The sequence below is a fragment of the Poecilia mexicana genome, unplaced genomic scaffold (assembly GCF_051168715.1).
Source record: "Poecilia mexicana isolate PSO_F unplaced genomic scaffold, ASM5116871v1 scaffold_5, whole genome shotgun sequence".
Classification (NCBI taxonomy): domain Eukaryota; kingdom Metazoa; phylum Chordata; class Actinopteri; order Cyprinodontiformes; family Poeciliidae; genus Poecilia; species Poecilia mexicana.
In genome coordinates this window covers 15,240,342-15,259,536 of record NW_028263374.1, presented here as the reverse complement: position 1 = coordinate 15,259,536, position 19,195 = coordinate 15,240,342, and the positions used below count along the sequence as shown (strand labels likewise).

Sequence of the window (19,195 nt, the reverse complement as noted above, 5' to 3'; positions counted from 1 at the left end):
AGTTATTGAATAATCAACTAATTTAGTAATGGATTAATTGTTAAATACAGTGGCTCTGAAAAAAAAAATAATTTGGTGAAATAAAACGGCAGCAGAGCAAATCTGGACAAAAATACATTTAGCATTTAAGATGAAAAACCTTTTTTATTCTTTTCTTAAGATGATCAGGCAAAACAAATAAACACTAAAAGAATACTGTTATTGCATTTAGGCAATAAAATATTTTCTTATAGAAAAAGGGACTTGGATGTTTGCTGATTTGTATTTTTAAATATGGAATAAAATAAGTTTAAGTGGTTAAATGGAACCTCTGCAGAATCCGCCAATTAATCGCCAGAATAATTGATCACTAAAATAATTGTTAGCTGCAGCCATAAAAGTGAATTTAGTTAGGAATATTAAAGCAAAGGGGAAGGACTATAATGACATGCCACACTTCTCAGATTTTAGTTAATTTTTATTTTTTTAAAGAAAAATCAATGAAAACTGTCGTTTTCTTTCTCTTTACACTCTTTGGTCCAGCAGATAAAGTTCTATTAAAACACCATGAAGTTTGCAATTATAACGGGTCAAACTGAACCAGAGGACTTTTGAAAGGTGTTGTAAATTAACAAAACAAACAAAAAAAAACAACTTGAGTAAAAGGAAAGACAAAGCCACTCAAATACATTTGAAACATTTATTCAGGTTGGAAAATGTCATAATTAAAAATCAAAACAGACACTTGGAATATCATCTTTCAATAAATAAAGGAATAGACATTTTTGCAGCTTTTCTTAAACGGAAACAATATATTTATAAGGTTTTTGCACAAGCGTCTACTAACAGAAGTGCATTCATTGTGTGTGGCAGTTTTTTGCCTGGGATTTGCGGCGGTGGACATTTCAAAGCTGTCAGTATGTAAAGGATTAGAATTACAGGCCCTTGTCTGCGACCCGTTCAGATTATCCATAGCAGCAGGATTTGCCAGAACAGAGATAAATGTCAGGAAAAAAAAAATAAAAAAAGGAACACGCTTTGTTTGATGAAATGTGCTTTAGCTTGGCAAATAATACATTTGTGTTTCCAGGAACACTTTCTTATGATAGTCCTTTATGGAGCTTAAAAAATACCGAGAGGCACAGTACAGGCTCTGGATGTGCAACACTGCAATGTTTTTCATTTAATGCTACTATGCTAAATAAAACTTTATCTCTCAATCTGAGTTAGATTACAACATATATCCTACGAACAAGAACCAGAGGCTAATAACTCTGTTAAATTATCTGGGTTGATTTTTTTTTTTTTAAATGACAACTTTTACGTACAGTAGAATGGATGGAAAAAAACAGGGTGGCACTTCTGTCATTTGGCGTCTAAGCAAAGCTTCTGCATGTTCAAGAGATCAGAGCTTCTCAAGTATTTTCCTACAAAGTACAAGAAGTAGAAAACACAGTATAAAAAAACAACAACAGTGCATTTGAACAAAGGAGACTAAGTGCTTCCTGCTGGTCTTCAGCTTCTTCCTGCGAACCCAACAGCCTCAGCAACATCTCAAATCGCTCCATCCAGGTCTTCTTGTTTCCTTAGGGAGGTAGAGTTACCGTGAAGCTGAGGTTTTTGAAAGAGCGGTGGGATGGACGACCGCAGCAAATGTCAGTCCGCACTTTGGCGAGCCCTTGATCCAAATGAGTATAAATCCACTGATTCCAGGGATTACTGTTAATCTTTTCTGCTCAAATGCCCCCATCTTACCACCGACAGGGGGAAAAAAAACAAGCCAGCTCCCTCCTTTACTGACCCTAATTACCGTATACTGTAGCGTTGACGAGCAGCTGAGGTCCCCTCTGGGTTTTTTTTTGTTTACATGATTCATGGTTGTAGTCTGTGTGATTCCTGAGTCAGGTGCAGCCCGTGTGGTTTCTTGGGAGCTTTGGCAGCGTTTCTGTGGATATCACTCCCCGGATTTCCTCGGCATCCACACAACTCGTCTCTTGGCCTGATAGAAATCTGTTGGGATAAAGACGACGATGTTCATCTCTCGCTGTACTAGAGCTGGGAAATCAATCAATGACAATCTGCATCGATAGATAATAATGCATCTGATGTACATGGAATATTCACTGTACTGCGCCCAGAACCAAACAGCATTCTGGGAGAAAAACTAGCCACTCGACCTCTCAAGGCCAGCCAAGTAAGATCGGTGGCACCAAATAACTCACTCGCTCTTTGGTTACCTAGCAACCACCTGGTGAGTAACTTGTGGTTACCTAGCAACAACCTGCTGAGTAACTTGCCCAGCAGCAGTTTATGCTTCATAGCTGCTTAAAAGTAAAAAAAAAATACTAGTGTGGAGTGAAAACTGGATAAAGTGTCACAACACCAGTTTGGCAGCACTTTAGACATTTAAAACGAAAAACTAATCGATAATTACCTTTATCGACTGATGTGAAACGTTTATATCGTGATAAGTTTGTCAGCCATGTCTGACACCAACAACTATTAATTCTCTGCACTGATCGATAAGGAACCAACCTGTGATGTTCGTCTGTTTCCTCTTCAGCACAGCTTTGTCTCCCTTCTCCGGCGTTTTCTCCAGGTCCTCCAGGTCCCACTTCTCTGGCGTCTGAGGGATGTTCTCCTTCTCCACCCTTGCTGGTTTGGTCTGAACAGCCCTTCTGGCCAGCCCCAGGCCCTCCGCCAGCACGCAGGACCTGTAGAGCAGTGGCACCCTGGTTTCTGGGACGCCCTCCCACTTGAAGTTGCTGGTCTCCAGGGGCTTGTCCGACTTGAAGTCAAAGCCCCATCGTTTGGACGCTTCTTCCAGGTCTTTGCGCAGCGCTGCCTGGTACTCCACCTGCAGCTGGTTTCGGTCCACAGGGCCGAACAGGTTCCTGCGGGCCCGTCTGTTCCCCCTTAGGGAGCTCAGCATCGACTTGTGAGGAGCCATGATTCTGCACTGAAAATAAAACACAACAGGTCTCTGGTTAATTTTAAAAGCCACTGTCTTAAAGAAAGTTACAACTACTTGGATAATTTCTCAAAAACCCCTCTTTAAAGATGAACTCATCTATTTTAATGTAAAGTTGAATCCTTACACGAACAACCAATAAAAAATTAAAGTCATAGAGTTCACAAACAGAAAATGAGAGCCCAGACTCACCATCTTCCTGCCTTGTTTAACACCTCCTGTGTGAAGAAGCAGCCTGACTGCAGCGCTGCTTTTAACAAGGCAGGAAGCCGTCAGTGACTCACCGCCCCTCCTCTCTCTAGCTCTCGGTACATGCCTGGACATAATCTGGCGGACATGTAGGAACAAATCCACCGTGGTGTCTCAGCCGGCCACAAGGTGGCAGTGTAACGCCTTCCTGAGGTCAAACCTGTGCAAGGATCTGTTTTTGAGATCTGCACAATGACTTACTAGAGCAGCGCTGAGATAATTAACTCCACACTAATCAAGCAAAGAGCAAACAAGTTCCTACCAGTTCATACTATTTTTGCTTTCCAATAAATTAAAAATAAATCTTCCCCAGGCTACCGTGGCTTTCCAGTAACTGCATAGTGAGGGGCAATTATTGTAATGAAAAGGAAATAATTTGACATATGTGATGAGGCAGATAACATCTTGCTATAAGAAGGAGGTGAAGGCATGTTAACTTCTGCAGCCTTAAAAAATGAATAGGATTTCATGCATTTTAATAGGTTTTGTGATTTAAAGGAGGTGTATTATGCAAAATTCACTTTTTGCACATTTTTCCATTTGGATCTCAACTGTTTAAAAAAAAAAACAATCCAAGCACTTAAATTTTTTTTTTTTTTTTTTTTTTGCGAGGAGTTCATGTTTTTTGGTGTCTGGAAAATGAGTTGCTTCAAAAACCTCTCGATTATTAAGTCACAATCGACAGGCACTGTGTCGTTACCCAGCAACCCCAGGACATTTGGTCAGCTGCTTTTACTGCTGTATGCAGTTCACAATGGCTGCTGGAAAAGAAAAGTGTTTTGCTGTTGACTAACCATTCAGAAACCACTTGTTGCATTCTTGTTGGTTGTGCAGGAGGCTCTACTTCTGCTTTTCAAGATGTATGGCTGTATTTTGTGCGTTTTTCTGCAGCCATTTTCACATTCAGGAAATTTTTATTAGATGTTATTGATACACAATTTGATGAGGCACCAATGAACTTCCTGCATGAGACATGTACTAAAAAGTGAGCATATAAAATTTTCCAGTCAGAGTTGTATGTATTTTTTACTGTCTTACTTTTTTAATAATTAATAACACTCACTGGAAAGGCTTTACATGCTCTGTTCCTGGCATGCGTTTCACACAGGAAGGTTTATGGGGGCGCACCGCCTCCAAAGACTATCTTCTATGTAAATACCCATCACCTTCTCAGTGAATAACCGAAACCCTTCAAATGTGACAAAGGTTTGAAGGCTAATAATGTAGTCTCTGCTGAAACTGCCATGGTGTTCTTGAAACAGAAGTCAAAAGAAGACCAATTTGGTCTTGGGACCAAAATGGCTTCAACTAATCTGGATTTAGAGTGGATCACCGATACTCGCGGTCCACTGTAAATCGAGCTGCTTTTTCTTTAGAATATTTTAGATAAACTCTGTGAACTGCAAACAGTTGGGGATCCACTGTATGCTAACAGAAGACACTAAGACGCAACACATTTGATAAAACCTACATGTAGGAATCCTAATCAATCCCTTGAAGGTTCATCTGGATGGGTTACTGGGATCTCCAAAACCCTTTAGATATATCTACTTGTAATACATCTAATGAATCCACCAAGGGTACTGATGACTAATTGGCTGTAATTATAAGTCTGACTGACTTCCTTCACCACCCACTGTTACATAATTGGGGAGGGGGGGTTGGCAGTGCAAAGGTCAGAAAATGACTTCCAATTAGGATAAAATTTGAAATAAAAGTGACTCCTAACATTTAAACAAAAGTTCCTCTGTTTTGGAAGGAGTACCTCTTCTATATTTGGTGAAGTACACTGCAGAAGGAGAATGAATGAACAGCACTGTGTCCCAGCTTTGCTCCCGTCTCCACCCTATCAGGGCACTGGACGTCAGACTGGGAGGAGGCGCTCCAACCCAGAGTGGAATGATTCAAGCAGTGGCGGGAAGCAGGAGAGGAACCTTGCCCATTTTCTATCTCCTGTTCTACTCCACGTGAGTCTGCAGCTCGTGTCCAGCAGTCAAATCTGGGCTGTCACTTTCTGCAGGGCAGGAGGACCCACACACGTGTGTAAAAATAACCCAACAACAAGTCCAGGTGACCTCTGAAGCTTGTAGATGGAAAATCTGACTGAGAAAACTAGATTTATACCAGCTAGTCACAATGGAGAAGATGAATCTTGAATGAATGGGACAAGTGATTCAAACTTTATATGGTTTTTAAAAAAGATAAATTAGGCTACTTTTAGATACTGAAACCTTCGACAGAGCTCCATTTTGTGTTTTCTCCAGTCTGATAAAAAAGTTAGTGATTTTTACTTACATGCTGATTCAAATGAAGTCCAGTTCTTCTTCTGCGGTATGAAGTGAGTCTGTCTGTCCACCTCTTTGTTGTCTTCGACTCAGTTTCACAACAACGACGATGAAGTTGGTTTTGTCATCCAATCCACAACCTCCACAAATCACACGTAAACGCGACCGTCTCCTGCCAGGTTCTCCCAGTTTTCCCACAGCCATGCACACGGACTAAACTTTTATTAACTGGCGTGGATTGGAAAGACCCTCCTCCAGAAGGGGCGGGGTCTGCTGTGCCTACACACGTGGCCGCGGTCCGGTAAAAACACGAGTTACACGAGTTACACGTGAACGTTTGGCTCAGAAAGTGGGAGGAAATTCCTGCTCAGGAGGTCTGGATCCCGCACCAGCTCCTTCCCAGCTCCTCCACCCCGCGACTGAGCACAGTATCGTGGATACAGAAAACACACACACATACACACGCACGCACGCACTCCGGGTTTATTTCTCTTTCTGTATTATTCTGGGTTTTTTCTTTTTGTTTCACTTAACTGACAGAATAACTATGCAAAAGAAAGTAAAAGTTCTCCAAACTGTTGAGCGTATCTTTGCGAGGGGCTTTAGAAACTTCACTGTCCAGCGTCTTGCAGAAGTATTTATACCTCATAATCTTTTTATGTGACGTGACAACCACAAACTTCAAATGATTTTTTTTTTTTTTTGGGGGGGGGGGGGGTTGTGTTATAAACAAAGTACAGTAGTGCAAATATATTAAAAGACACAGGAAAAAAATTTAGCTTCCTTTTCCCGCTGAAGAATAAAACAAATACAAACATCAGGAGATAAGCAATGTTTGTTTCCTGCTGTTTTCTGCATGTAGTCCAGAATGATATATTTTTTAAAATTTGTAGGTGTCTCACACTGCATAATTTGATCTGTATTGCTGATACAAATACTGATATTGAGTTTGGTACATCACCAAACGTCTGATCTTTGTGGTTCTTTGTGGTTTTTCCTTTGAATTATTTTGTTCAAATCTACAACAAAATTGAAATCAAGCTTATAGGTGCCTATAAAATACTTTAATGACATATTATTAACATAATTTGCATGCATTTTTCTTAAATAAAGCGCAAAAAAAGAGATAATCACTGGAGAGCAAATTGAAACAAAATCTCTGAGGTAGAGTTGAGAAACTACAACACAAAAATAAAACTGAATTTCAAGAGTGAATCTGAAGTTAATTATCGAACTTATCTTGCTAGTATCAATTCAGTTCTGTTACCAAGTTGGTATCAATATTTTTTTTATCAATCTGCCTATTTCCACTGGCAAGATCACTGTCTACCACGTGCTCTCTACACTACTGGTGTCAAAATGCAGACTGGGCTTCTTATGGATTTTTGTTTTTCAACAATGGCTTTCTTTTAGTCACTTTTCCATGTCAGATTTGATAAGTACAAGACTAACAGTTATACTTCAGACAAACTGTCCTACCTGAGCTGTGGATCCCTGCAGCTAATTGTCATGGAAGAAATTACTTTAACAAGAGTCTGGATGAGAAGAAATAAGAAATTTATTAAAACTTTGCAAGGTGAGAACAGAAATCAGAGTGAAAGGAGTCTGTCAAGTCCACTCTGACTAACAGTGGATCTGTCTTCCTTTTATAGGTTCTGGTCAGAGAAGAGAGACTTGATTGGACAATAGGTGTGAATCCCTGATTGTTACATGCCAGGGATTCTGTGGAGCCCAACACAGATAGCCTGGCCATTTAGGAAAGGGCGTTGTTCTGTAATACTAAAGGGGGCAGATAAGTCCTGGGGTGGGGAAATAACACTTAATAGTCTCCAGGATCAAGGACATCCCCTGCTGTCATATGGTACTGTACGAGTCTATAGGAGAGCAACTTGACCAATCTCATGATAAGATCCTGCAGACACATGATCTCATCATCAGACACAATCTGAAGCACAAAAAGGGTGAGGAGCACATTATAACATTTTCCATCACACTAATCCAGAGTAATAAGCTTTTACCCCAATAACTGTTAATGGCTCAAATGAACTTCTACTATTCTAACTTCCTATATCAGATAGCTGTGCTGCAGTGCTAACTCTAACAAAAGGTAGAGTGGAAAATTATCCTTTCTCCATGCTAACTTCTTGATTTATGAGGTTGAAGAAGAGTCAGTGAGTTGAATTCATGAATTCCATTTATTAATACCAAAACAGCTGGTCCATAGTTCATGCTATCCGTTAGCAGAACAAAATGGCATCCAAGAATAGTTTGTGATCTCCTTTATTAGCCTCTCTCTAAGCTATGCCCTAGAGAGGGCGTTCCCTAGTGTGTCATTTCCTCTAGCTTTAGCTTTGCAACTAGCTAAAAGAGATAGAAGGAAAACACAGATTTATTTATTCTCAACAGATAATATTTCCACTTTCTATACTTTCATTATTTTGCGATTCTTGATTTTAAATAAAAAGGAGACAGATTTCAAATTACTTGTTGCGTTGCTAACAGTGTTAGCATGAGAGCTTAGCCTTCTAAAATAGTGTATATCATAACAATTTGCTTGTTTTTCTGATCTGATCATCTTAAAGATACATTTGTAATGCAATCAATGTATTGCCACTTTCAGGTTTTACCACTTAGTCATGTTTTTGATGCACAAAGTAAACTCTGGGTGAATGTATGTTCTATTTAAAATGTTTATAAGGTGAAACATACGGTAAATATTACAAATAACGCTATAGAAAGAACAGCATATCACATGTCAGACTGTTATTATGCACATTAAATAACAATTAAACAATTAACCTGCAGCTTTCCCACTAATCTTCTAACAATAGTGCAATTCTCAGGGTTTGTGGTAATTTTGTCCCTTTAGAGGCTTGTCACAAACAAGAATAAAAATCTGGAACCTGATAACTTACACACTTGTCTCCAATTGTAAACAATGTGTTTCTCCTCCCACTTTTATTGACCTGGTCGGCTTATTCCAGCAGTGAGTCACGCTCCAAACTCCCCGTGCTTCCCAGCACAGTCACGTTACTATTCAGCCCAGTTCCCAGCACATCGACTGTAAAGATCAATGCAGTTTTTAGAGGCCTGAATTCTCTCAGACAACAGAGGAACCTTTGTTCATCAGTGACAAGAAGTACTCACAGAGAGACTTGGTCGCTCTTTGCATAAATTATGCAAAATGCGCGTTAGAGCTACATTCAGTGGAGCTATGAGCTGGAATTGATGACTCGAAGCATTCTTCTAAATTTGGACTGCTGAGTGAACACTTTCTTATCAGCTGAATTCAGCTACAAAGTGTGGAGAGAATGCAATCTCAAGATAATTTGTTCCTACATTACATCCAACATGCTGAAAAATGCTTGGCAGATATAAAAGTCTGCAGGAACTCTGTGTGAGCACTTAGTTTATGATTTACCCAAAGCTTTGGGCAATAAAACTTTTCACTGTAATTACTTTGTGGTCCCACTGAGATGATCTTGGTAGCGTACAGCTGAAATGAGGATTGAGGTTTGCATTATAATTACAAAAATATAAATTAATTTACATTTATGATGAGGAATTTCCCCCAGATTTGCTTTACTGTCATGTTATAACATGTATAACAATTTATGAATTTAGGATTTCATTCCCAATTTTGTCTATTTTCCAGTCCATTCGCTGGTAATTACTGTCAACCTGACTGTATTTTGGTGTATCTTGTGCAAATACAAAAGACAATATGTTTCCTGCAGATTGGATTCAGTTTCACCTGCAAGTAACTATTTATCAAACAAAACTACAGATTACATTTGAGCAAGAAAGCAAATCCTGGAGGGTTGCAATGCTTGGTTTCCCTCCCTTGAAACATGGCAGCTCAGTATCTGCCATTGTGACTATTTTAGACAAATTATCCAAAATCGGATGACTCGGTCTCTAATCGTAAATTTTGTTGATGACACCACATTTTTAAGGAATGACTGAATCAGCTTTAGTTTTTAAAAGAAGATCTTGTTTTGTTGTCCCAGTGTGAGTTTAACTGGAAGCAGGAGGAGCATTGAGGATATTGTGATGTCAGAGTTATTTTTGCCTTGAGAAGCAGCACTCCCCACAGCTGCAGCTATCCTCCCAAATTCCAGCTACTCTTGACTGACCCTAGTGTTTGGGGAACGGCACTCTGGGTTTCTCTATTTAGGTTAATGCCCTGCAAACTGACCCTAAATCTCCAATGAAATAACGTAACAGTGCAAATAAATATCATGGAAAAAATAAGCTATAGTTTATTTACAGCTTTCACTTTCCAAACGACCATGATCTTAAATGTTTCTGCATCAATAAAGATGGGAAAATTACCTATTTTTTTTTGTCAAGCAACTAAGTTGGACACTTTACTGTTGTTTCGTTATAATGCACATTGTTGAACTGGAAAACAAAAAATGGGCCCAATTCAGCTGGAAATAAACTCGTCTTGTCTTCCTATAACTATGAATTTTAGGTATAGTTATTATTTATAGTTATATAAACTATATTATAATACAGTCTATAGTCTGAATCTAACAATTCATATAATTTATAAATACAAACTACTCAAAATAGATTAATAATGCTTTCTTTAAAGTTCATAAATTTAATGTTTAAATATTAAAAGAAAATCCAAATTACTTCCACGTTTATTAATACTTTATCCTTAATTTTTTATATACACTGCTCAAAATAATAAAGGGAACACTCAAATAACACATCCTAGATCTGAATGAATGAAATATTCTCATTGAATACTTTGTTCTGTACAAAGTTGAATGTGCTGACAACAAAATCACACAAAAATCATCAATGGAAATCAAATTTATTAACCAATGGAGGCCTGGATTTGGAGCCACACACAAAATTAAAGTGAAATGTTCCCTTTATTTATTTGAGCAGTATATTTAGCAATTAGGGTCACAGAGACGGAGTCTAGAATATTCTTAAGCAGAATAAGGTGACCAACCCACTGGAAGCTCCTATTGGGCAACAAATCCACAGCAAGCGAGTTACATAACAGTGGGTGGAAATATTGCGAGTTTCTCAGTGGATTCCCGCGGACTTTTTCACTGCGTGTCCCGTCTCCGTGGATACCGAGTGAGTAATCGCCCCGATTACGTCACATGGGCTGGTGGAAAAGCGCGCGCAGATTTGAGAGTGCCTCGTTCGTCTCTTGCCCCTGGTGCACGTGAGCCGACCGTTGTTACGTTACAGAGAAACGGCTGGATACGTAAGGAAACAAGGAGACAAAGGAAGAATAGCAGCTGTTATTAACCTGCTGAAATATCCCTCTTTAATGTGGGGTTTTATTGGCTGACAGCGACACAAAACGTCTGTTTTTTCAGAGCTTATCGGTCCATTCAGGGGGAAACGTTAACCTTTCTTTCAACTTGATTACATAACCACTTCATACCAGAAACCTTGAACTGGACAGGAGGGAAATGTATAGGAAGACACGGCATTCCAGGCTTCTTTCCACTATCGCCCTCTGCCTCACAATAAGAGATAAAAAGGACAGCTTCAACACCTCTTTAACTGTTTACTACGTTGTTATGTTTAACCTTTCGAAGGCTAAAATTACAACTTGGACATATTTTGTTATTATGGCTGTAAAATTGCCAGGAAATTACCAAAGTCTGACAGCTTTGGTCCCTTTTTCCATGAGTGGCTGAACTAGACTTTTCAACATTTGGTTAAAATCTCGTCCCATTGACTAGATGCTTACAGATGCAGTTCATATACAGTTAAGATATCCAGTCATAACTTAATTCAAAAAGTAAAAACTCATTGTATCGCTCATTATCAGAGTGATGTATTTAAAGTGTTACTTTCCACGATTGCTTGTCATTAAGGTTTACAGAACAGGTGTCAAACTCTAGGTCCGTGGACCAAATCCAACCCGACATAACTACACTGCTCAAAAAAATAAAGGGAACACTCAAATAACACATCCTAGATCTGAATGAATGAAATATTCTCATTGAATACTTTGTTCTGTACAAAGTTGATGTGCTGACAACAAAATCACACAAAAATCATCAATGGAAATCAAATTTATTAACCAATGGAGGCCTGGATTTGGAGCCACACACAAAATTAAAGTGAAATGTTCCCTTTATTTTTTTGAGCAGTATATTTATGTGGCCCTCTTTACTGTAGGGAGAGGCATCCAAAGTGCGGCCCGGGGCCATTTATAGCCATTGGAGTGATTTTGTGTGGCCCCCCAAATGCAATTCAAGAATGACACAAATTGGCCTGTCCATCACAGGACAAATTTGTAGAAATTTACAGTAGAAAATGTCTAAAAGTATAATAATAAGTAGAGACGTTTACTGAAAACCCAACTTTGCTTTGCCTAAATCAGCTTTTAACAGAATAAATTTGTTCAATCAGGCCCAAAATAATTTGAAAATCAGATAAAAAAAAAAAAGAAAGAAAAATCCTTGAGAAAATCATGTAAAATAATTTGAAAGTTTTGGATCCTTTGTCTACAAAAAACAATAACATCTTTCATTGCTTGATTTTAATACTTTTATATTATTATTATTATTTATTAATTTTTTGTTGCATTCTCACAAATCAAATCAGATTTTGTATAAGACTAGTCTTTGCACTGTGTACTTTATTACTCTTACTTTACTACATTTTGTCATGAGGTTAGTCGTCATGACCCACATCAAGGACTCCATCGACGTCACTGTGGGCCCACATCAGTACACCTACAGGAAGAACCGCTCCACTGATGACGCCATCTCATTGGTGGTCCACAGAGCCTCTCCCACATGGAGAGCAGGAATCCTTACATCTGTCTGCTATCTGTGGATTTCTCCTCGGCCTTCAACGCCGTCATCCTACTGGTGCAGAAACTGTCCTCTGTTAGTCCTGGACTTCCTGACCAACACACAGACCTCAAACAAACATTATAACCCTCGACCTGCTCACCGCAGGGCGCATCACGAACATCCAGCGTTTTCAGTAGCCATAAAATTGCACATATTTAAATTACGAAAATAAATTCGCCTAACATACCAATTTTGAAAAACCTCACATTTTTATAAATTTTTTTTATTGCGCTAGGATGAGGTGGTTTTTAAATAGTATCAAGTATTTTGCAATGGAAAAACCTTTTCTGCATTGTACACGTCATGCGATCCACAGCCGGATGTTACTACTGACGAAAACCACAAAGAAGACAACAGGCAGGAGTGGGAGGATGATAGTTTGTTTTTTGCTGACAGTGTAGAACTGGCTCTTCTGCAGAATCAAGATCCACAAAATGCTGCATACTTAGGCATTCCCAGAGGCTTGTGCTCCAATGAATAAGACACGGACAATCTCTAAATTATGAATATACCTCATATAGCTGTACACATTTGTTGCTGTCATGATATTTGATGCCTTATCCTATCAAAAAGCGTATTCATTTGTCATTTTAATTTAATTTCTTATTTAATGGAAACACTGCAATTGTGAAATTGCATTTTAAAGACATTAGCAGAACATAGATGAATATTTGCAAACATTTGTAATGGAAAGTTTTTATTAGAATTCAGAATATAAAGATTTGCACACATTCCTCTTTGTTTTCTGCTAATGTCGCCTCCCAGAAAAGCCAAAGAAAATAAAAGGATGGATGGCATTAATTTATATCACCTATTATATTCTTTGAATTTGTTTGTTGACGGCATGCAAAGCAAAACCTCCAGAAGCTCCTGGTGGCAGGATTATTCAATAAAAGCTTTTCCTACTGGTACAAACATTGATAAGGACAGATAAACCATCTCCAGAGATGACGCATGAGGTTCATATCATGCTCCGACGGCGCCCTCTTGTGGCAGAAATGAGAATGAGTTGAAGTAGTGACTCGTCCATTTTAAAGAGTTCAAAATGTCTTCAGAAAAGTGACTTAATTCAAAGCACGAGTCAATGTGCTGTAGAGAAAAACACATTTGTGAGCAGAAATGATTTACAACATGAACAGATTTGCTGGTAAGAAACTATTAATTTTGATTTTAGTCATGCCTTAAATTATGTTTAACATTAATCAATATCTCTGTTATTCTAGCTTTGCATTAGTTGTTCAAAGACCAAACATGCTTCAGGATGTTTGTCCCACGAAAACCGAGGTAGATAAAAGTTGAGAAATATTTGAGCTGCCCCGGTCATATGGATGTGTATTTTTGTTTGTGAAGAGTATGTCTCAGTATTTGTATCAAAAGGGTAAATAAATCCAAACTGACAAGTCATTTTTAACCAACAGGTATTTTAATTGAAGGACCAGTACACATAACAAAAGATCAACTATGTAAAACCTAATATGCAAACCTTGACTTGAGTTCACTACAGTTTCAAATAAATGAAAAAATTTCTGCTTCTTCAACAAGGATAACCAACCATTAACAGATGCGGGGAAGTCGCAAATCAAAAACACAATCAAAAGGGGGAAATTATTCACTTTTCCCCCCAAAGTCTTTTCTTGCTTTTGCACAGTGAAAATGACAAACTACTGACACAACGTCAAACTACACAGTACATTCATGGACATGAACCAAAAGCTTAGATTAAATCTGGAATGCAGGGAGGGACGACAACTGTGTCAGGATCATCAAAACGTGGCGCATTGATGACAGCGATGAGGCGTTGCACCTTTACTCCGTGTGTTTGAAGACAAGTCATAACAAAAGAAAAGGAGGGACACTAAAAGGCGTTAAAATAAAAAAAAAAAACGACGAAACAAAAACAAACGATCGCACATCGATGCTGGAGTCCATCATATGAAATGGCAGAGCCTGTAAAAACGTTCATCTGCAGCTCCCTTTAAACCTGACATGACTCTCCTCTATCTTCTTTCAGTAGACCTGGAGCGGCTGTGGGGTGAGGAGGGGAAATGTTAATGAATACGGGGTGACAACATGTACAAAAATAAACAAAAAATATCCCAAACTTGTCATGCAAGCAGCTAACAAATGTACAGAACCTTGCAAAAATATATTTAGACTTTAGCCTTTTCCACTTTCTGCTGTGTCTACAGCTGCAGGCCTTTTGGGTGTGTCTCTATTAGCTCTGTGTATCTGCAGACTGAAATGTCAGCCCATCCTTTGTAAACCAACACGACCTCAGTGGTATTAGAGGCTGCTTTTCTCTCAGGGTTGCCCTGCATTTAGCTCCATACATGTTCCCATTAACTAACCAGTTTTCCAGTCCCTGATAAAGAAAAGCCTCCACACGCTGTAGTGCTGGCAGCACCACATGACACCGTGGGAGGTCAGAGCTATGTGTGATATTAATTTTACAACAGCGATTTTCCTGCAGCATAAAATGTTCAGTTTTGGTTTCATGGGGTCAGAGCAGGTTCTTCCATGTTTTTTTGTTTTGTTAAAGATTGAGAGATATTTTATTTTACTTTCACAATTATGCACAATTTTGTGTTGTTTCATCACACAAACCACAGTTTGTGGTTGAAACATGACAAAATATGAAAATGCTGCCAGAACGGCAAATAATTCCAGCTAATCATCCTGAGAAAACGGCAAATTTAAGGCGTTAAGTTTCATTAATTCAGCTCACCGCAACCTAAGGAATCTCTGGACTTTTATGGTTTTCTCGATTCCAATTAATTATACTGATATAAATCTGTAAATGGCACTCTGAAGAAACCCGTTTTTAATGGGAACGTTTGTCAAGAACAGCATTTGTTTCTGGTGCTATGACCTAAAAAAATAACGAATAAATTGTTTTTTGAATCATAAATGTTATCGTTATTGCAATAGTACCACAAAATATTGTAGTAAAATTCGGCCCACCTGTACTGGACTATAAGGCAAAAGATAAGGCAAAGTATTAATACCTTCTAGAACGAGAGAAGGACCTGGAAGGCTTATGGTTCCTGTCCCGGGAGAGGGACCTCTCTCTCCTCCTGTCTCTTGACAAAGACCTGGAAAACAAAATAAGACAAAGATTCAAGCAACGCAAGTTTCATTTTTCTGGTGACTCTGGTAGCTCACCTGGTGTCATTTCATTTAAAAGTAGAAATAAATGTAAAAGGTACAATGTATTGTTTGTGGTTAAGTTAGCAGTATTGAATAATGGGCGTTCCCAGGCTTCCATGCAAATACAATCTGACAAAATTCAGCCCACAACGAATGCTTTAATGCACCATTCAACTTTCAGTTCAGAGTACTTGAAATATCCTATTAGGATTCACAAATGAGCTTAAAAAAGGTAAACGTAGGAGCTGACGAACCTGCTTCGGCTGCGGCTGAAGCTTCGCCTGCGAGGGGATCTGCGCAAGAGAAATACAAGTGTTTAAAAACGAGGACAAATTGACTGATTAACCTTCAGAACTGCAAATTATTATAGTCCTACTATCCTGGGTTACCTCAGCACAGCCCTTTGTCTACTTCAGTTACTTAAAGGGAAACAATTTACAGTCACTGGCAACAAACCAAGCACATAAAGGTGGCAGACACTTAAGAATCCCCTCTCAACTATTCTACAGTACAATTCGGTTAAATGTGAATTTTAGTCCAGTTTGTAAGGTGTGCTTTTTTAAAAAAGTTGATGAAATTGGACAATTATTCTCTCTGTGACAGGGCCCACGTGGGGAAAACTGAAACATTAAGGGGCTGCCATCTGTATGAAACTGGTCCACTGCACTTAAAGTGGCACCATGACAAATTGAGGCCATTTCTGTCAGAAACAACCAGCTAAAATCCCAATGACCCAAGAGATTTGAAAGTCATTGGGGAATCTGAAGTGTGTTTTAATTGTGTGATTCTAAAAAAAAAAATATATATATATATATGCATATCAAAGCTCTGAAAACATGAAACAAGTTCCAGAGATTTGATATTGTACCACACCCATTTGGAAAAAACAAAACAAACGACTACAAAAGTTGTGGACAACAAAATAAAGCTATGAATGAGAAAAATAAAGAATAACCTCTTCAACCAGCTGTGTCTTCACTGTTAAAACTGTAATCTGCAGTGTACTGAATGAAGCAGGAAAACTTACTAGTATTTTTGGATTTCAACAAGCTAGAAATGACGAAAGGGAGGCAGACTGTCGGCCGGGTGGGTAGAATTGGCTGAATGAGACTGGCCAGATGCTGCAAGGTGATAAGTTGACAGGCAGATGGGGGCTGCTTGTGGCTTTATTCCTGCTTTAATTGGTAAGCTGCAGGCTGCTGCTGGTGGAGTGTAGACTTTTGGAAACATAATACGCTGATTGGTCGGGAATGTGAGGTAGGCCGCTGCCGTTTGGTTAAAGGTTGAAGGAGGAGGAGGTTGAGAACGGCATGCTGAGGAACCAATGGGCTGGTGCAACCTGACGACTGGCCATGCCCGGGTCATGTGACAGCACCAGCCAAGCTGATTGGGGCACGATGGTCAGAAGTCACATGATGCTGAAAGAGGACTAGTTGACTGACTCAGAGGGTGGTGAGAAGAGGCATGGTGGTGGCTCTGCAACGGGTTTCATTCTTATTAATATAGATGAAAAGTAAAAAACATCCTCAAACAAGAAGGAAAAAAAAAAAGAAAAAAAAAACACATTTGCCACTTTCACCCCCCGCCCCCAAATCTGTAAAACAGGTTAAACTATTCTTTTTAAATAAGAGCCTAAACCGGTTTTCAAATACCTATTTTGCCACTGTAAAGAAGCTAGTAGTAGGAGTGTACGCAACAAAAGGAGCATTGATGCTTAAAGCAAAACTCAATGCCGTGCGTGCCATTCTAATGAGGAATTTTGTAGTAGACAGGAGAGATGGAAGGCCCTGCTACTATTGCTATTAATCTGTTTTAGATATCATTTTTGGTCAAATTTAAAACAAGCTTTACAAAGTGCAACAGTCACCAATGTAAGCTCAGCAGGAAAAAAAAAGCTCTACAGAAGCCTAGAATGGAAAACCACAATCACTTATCAGGAAAAATACTGTCAATAGGAGAAATGAAAGAGTAACTCACAGAGAAAAATGCAAACACATAATATTGAGAACAATATCAAGATGTAGGTCACCTTCGCCTCGGCTGTGGGCTGCGCCGCCGGTAATCGTCTCGATCTCGAATGCGCCTGCCCCACGAGGGAGGTGCACCGCGGGTGCGACTGCGCTTCTCACCGTTGGACAGTTCCACTCGCACCCGGCAACCACAAAGTGTCCTACAAACCAATTAAGCTGTGAGTAATGGCATGTAGCACAAGTCCAACCTGTTTCCATGCTTTTGTAATTATGGCTTGAGATACGCGCATTGTGACCCACCTTCCATCTAACTCGCGCACGGCATCAGTCGCATCTCTGGGATCTTCAAACTCAACAAAGGCAAAACCCGGGGGATTCCTGGCCACCCACACACTACGCAGTGGGCCGTAGTAGCCAAAGGCCCTCTCAAGCTCCGTCTTGTTTCCATTGTTTCCCAGATTTCCAACATAAACCTTACAGTCGAGGGGACAGTCCCGATGCATGGCTGGATCTGAAATAAAGAATAACAGATTATAAAACAGCAGTAAGTACAATTCATTAAAAAAAAAGCTGTGCTGAACTGACCTCTCTCTAAAATAATAATAATAAAAACACACAAAACCTACGCATATCGCATACTTTTAATAAATCTGAATTATACTGCTTTAACTTTAGATTAAAACATGAAAAATATGGACTGGATTGTTCAACCCTAAACTAAAAATGCTTTAATGTTTATTTTGCGATGTGTGAAAATCTTTTTCATAAAGACACAAGTTTGCTTCAATGTTTTTAGGCGGAGAAATTCATCTTAAATTGGTAATATTTAAAAACCTTAACCAGACCAACAAGTTTCAACAAACTACGCTTTAGATTCCCCAAAAGCAGCAAAACAGTCTTAAATATTACATCGAAAGCCAATATCAACAACACGTTTTGTTTCTTTATATTCGGTTTTAATACATTATTTACGAACACGCTTAAAATCATAGTATTTCATCGACAAAAGAGGCCAAATACCATTAATTTGCATGCTGTACCCTCGAGAGCATGACCCAGTTTTCTACCTCAACTACAGTTCATGCTAACCAATAACGTACTTCGATTCTACACGAACTATCCTTAAATTACATTTCATGAAATCACTTCTTAATTAAAATCCAGATCAATATGATGCATTTTAAAAAGTGAAAACTCGATGCAGATTACACGACGAATGTGTTCAAAAGAATCGCTAAAATGGCTGTCGCTTTTCCGAGGCCTACTCGTAGAAGCGGAGCTAACAGCCGCAGAAACCGAACAATAAAAGCACACAAAGCTGAGGCGGTACGATAACGCTAACCAAAATAATATTTTAGATGCGACTCCACAGGATTTACAAGAACATATTCTGCACAAACTGTACCGTGTTTAATGCAGCTTGCAGATTAAAGTTTCAGCGTCTCCACCGCAGACGTGCTCCTCTCGGAAGTCGACGGAAAATGGCGTGTCGGAAAGGACGTTTGTGTGTAGCTTAGCCGCCAGAAAGCTGTTTCCGGTAGGGCGGGCCTTCCGTGTCATACTTTTCTCTCAAGACTCTTTCGTACAAATTAGCTAATGCGAAAATACTTACAAATATTACAAATACAATCCTGAATATACAATTAAGAATTTTTCGAAATTTCAGATATTTCGGAAATGCAATACCACGTTTGGCCACAAAGTTAGAACCATAGACATAATATAAGCATTATGTCTTATATTATG

At 39.0% G+C, this 19,195-nt stretch overlaps 2 protein-coding genes across 3 annotated transcripts; both read right to left on the bottom strand.

The window, feature by feature from the left end:
• Nucleotides 1–665: 665 nt before the first annotated feature.
• Nucleotides 666–5,930, bottom strand: cdkn1a (cyclin dependent kinase inhibitor 1A). 2 transcript variants are annotated; one of them, XM_015004293.2, is made up of 3 exons: nt 5,495–5,930; nt 2,515–2,938; nt 666–1,989 (listed from the first exon to the last, which is right to left on the bottom strand). In XM_015004293.2, the coding sequence occupies exons 2-3, from the start codon at nt 2,927–2,929 to the stop codon at nt 1,934–1,936; spliced, it is 471 nt and encodes a 156-aa protein (XP_014859779.2). In that variant the 5' UTR covers nt 2,930–2,938; nt 5,495–5,930; the 3' UTR covers nt 666–1,933. The 2 variants fall into 2 exon arrangements, with proteins under 2 accessions (XP_014859779.2, XP_014859778.2); XM_015004292.2 differs by lacking the exon at nt 5,495–5,930 and adding an exon at nt 3,143–3,289.
• A 7,806-nt stretch (nt 5,931–13,736) lies between these two features.
• Nucleotides 13,737–18,994, bottom strand: srsf3b (serine and arginine rich splicing factor 3b). Its single transcript, XM_015004269.2, has 6 exons — nt 18,855–18,994; nt 17,750–17,960; nt 17,509–17,649; nt 15,734–15,772; nt 15,338–15,424; nt 13,737–14,357 (listed from the first exon to the last, which is right to left on the bottom strand). Exons 2-6 carry the CDS (start codon nt 17,950–17,952, stop codon nt 14,330–14,332), a joined length of 498 nt encoding a protein of 165 aa, XP_014859755.2. The 5' UTR covers nt 17,953–17,960; nt 18,855–18,994; the 3' UTR covers nt 13,737–14,329.
• Nucleotides 18,995–19,195: the final 201 nt, after the last annotated feature.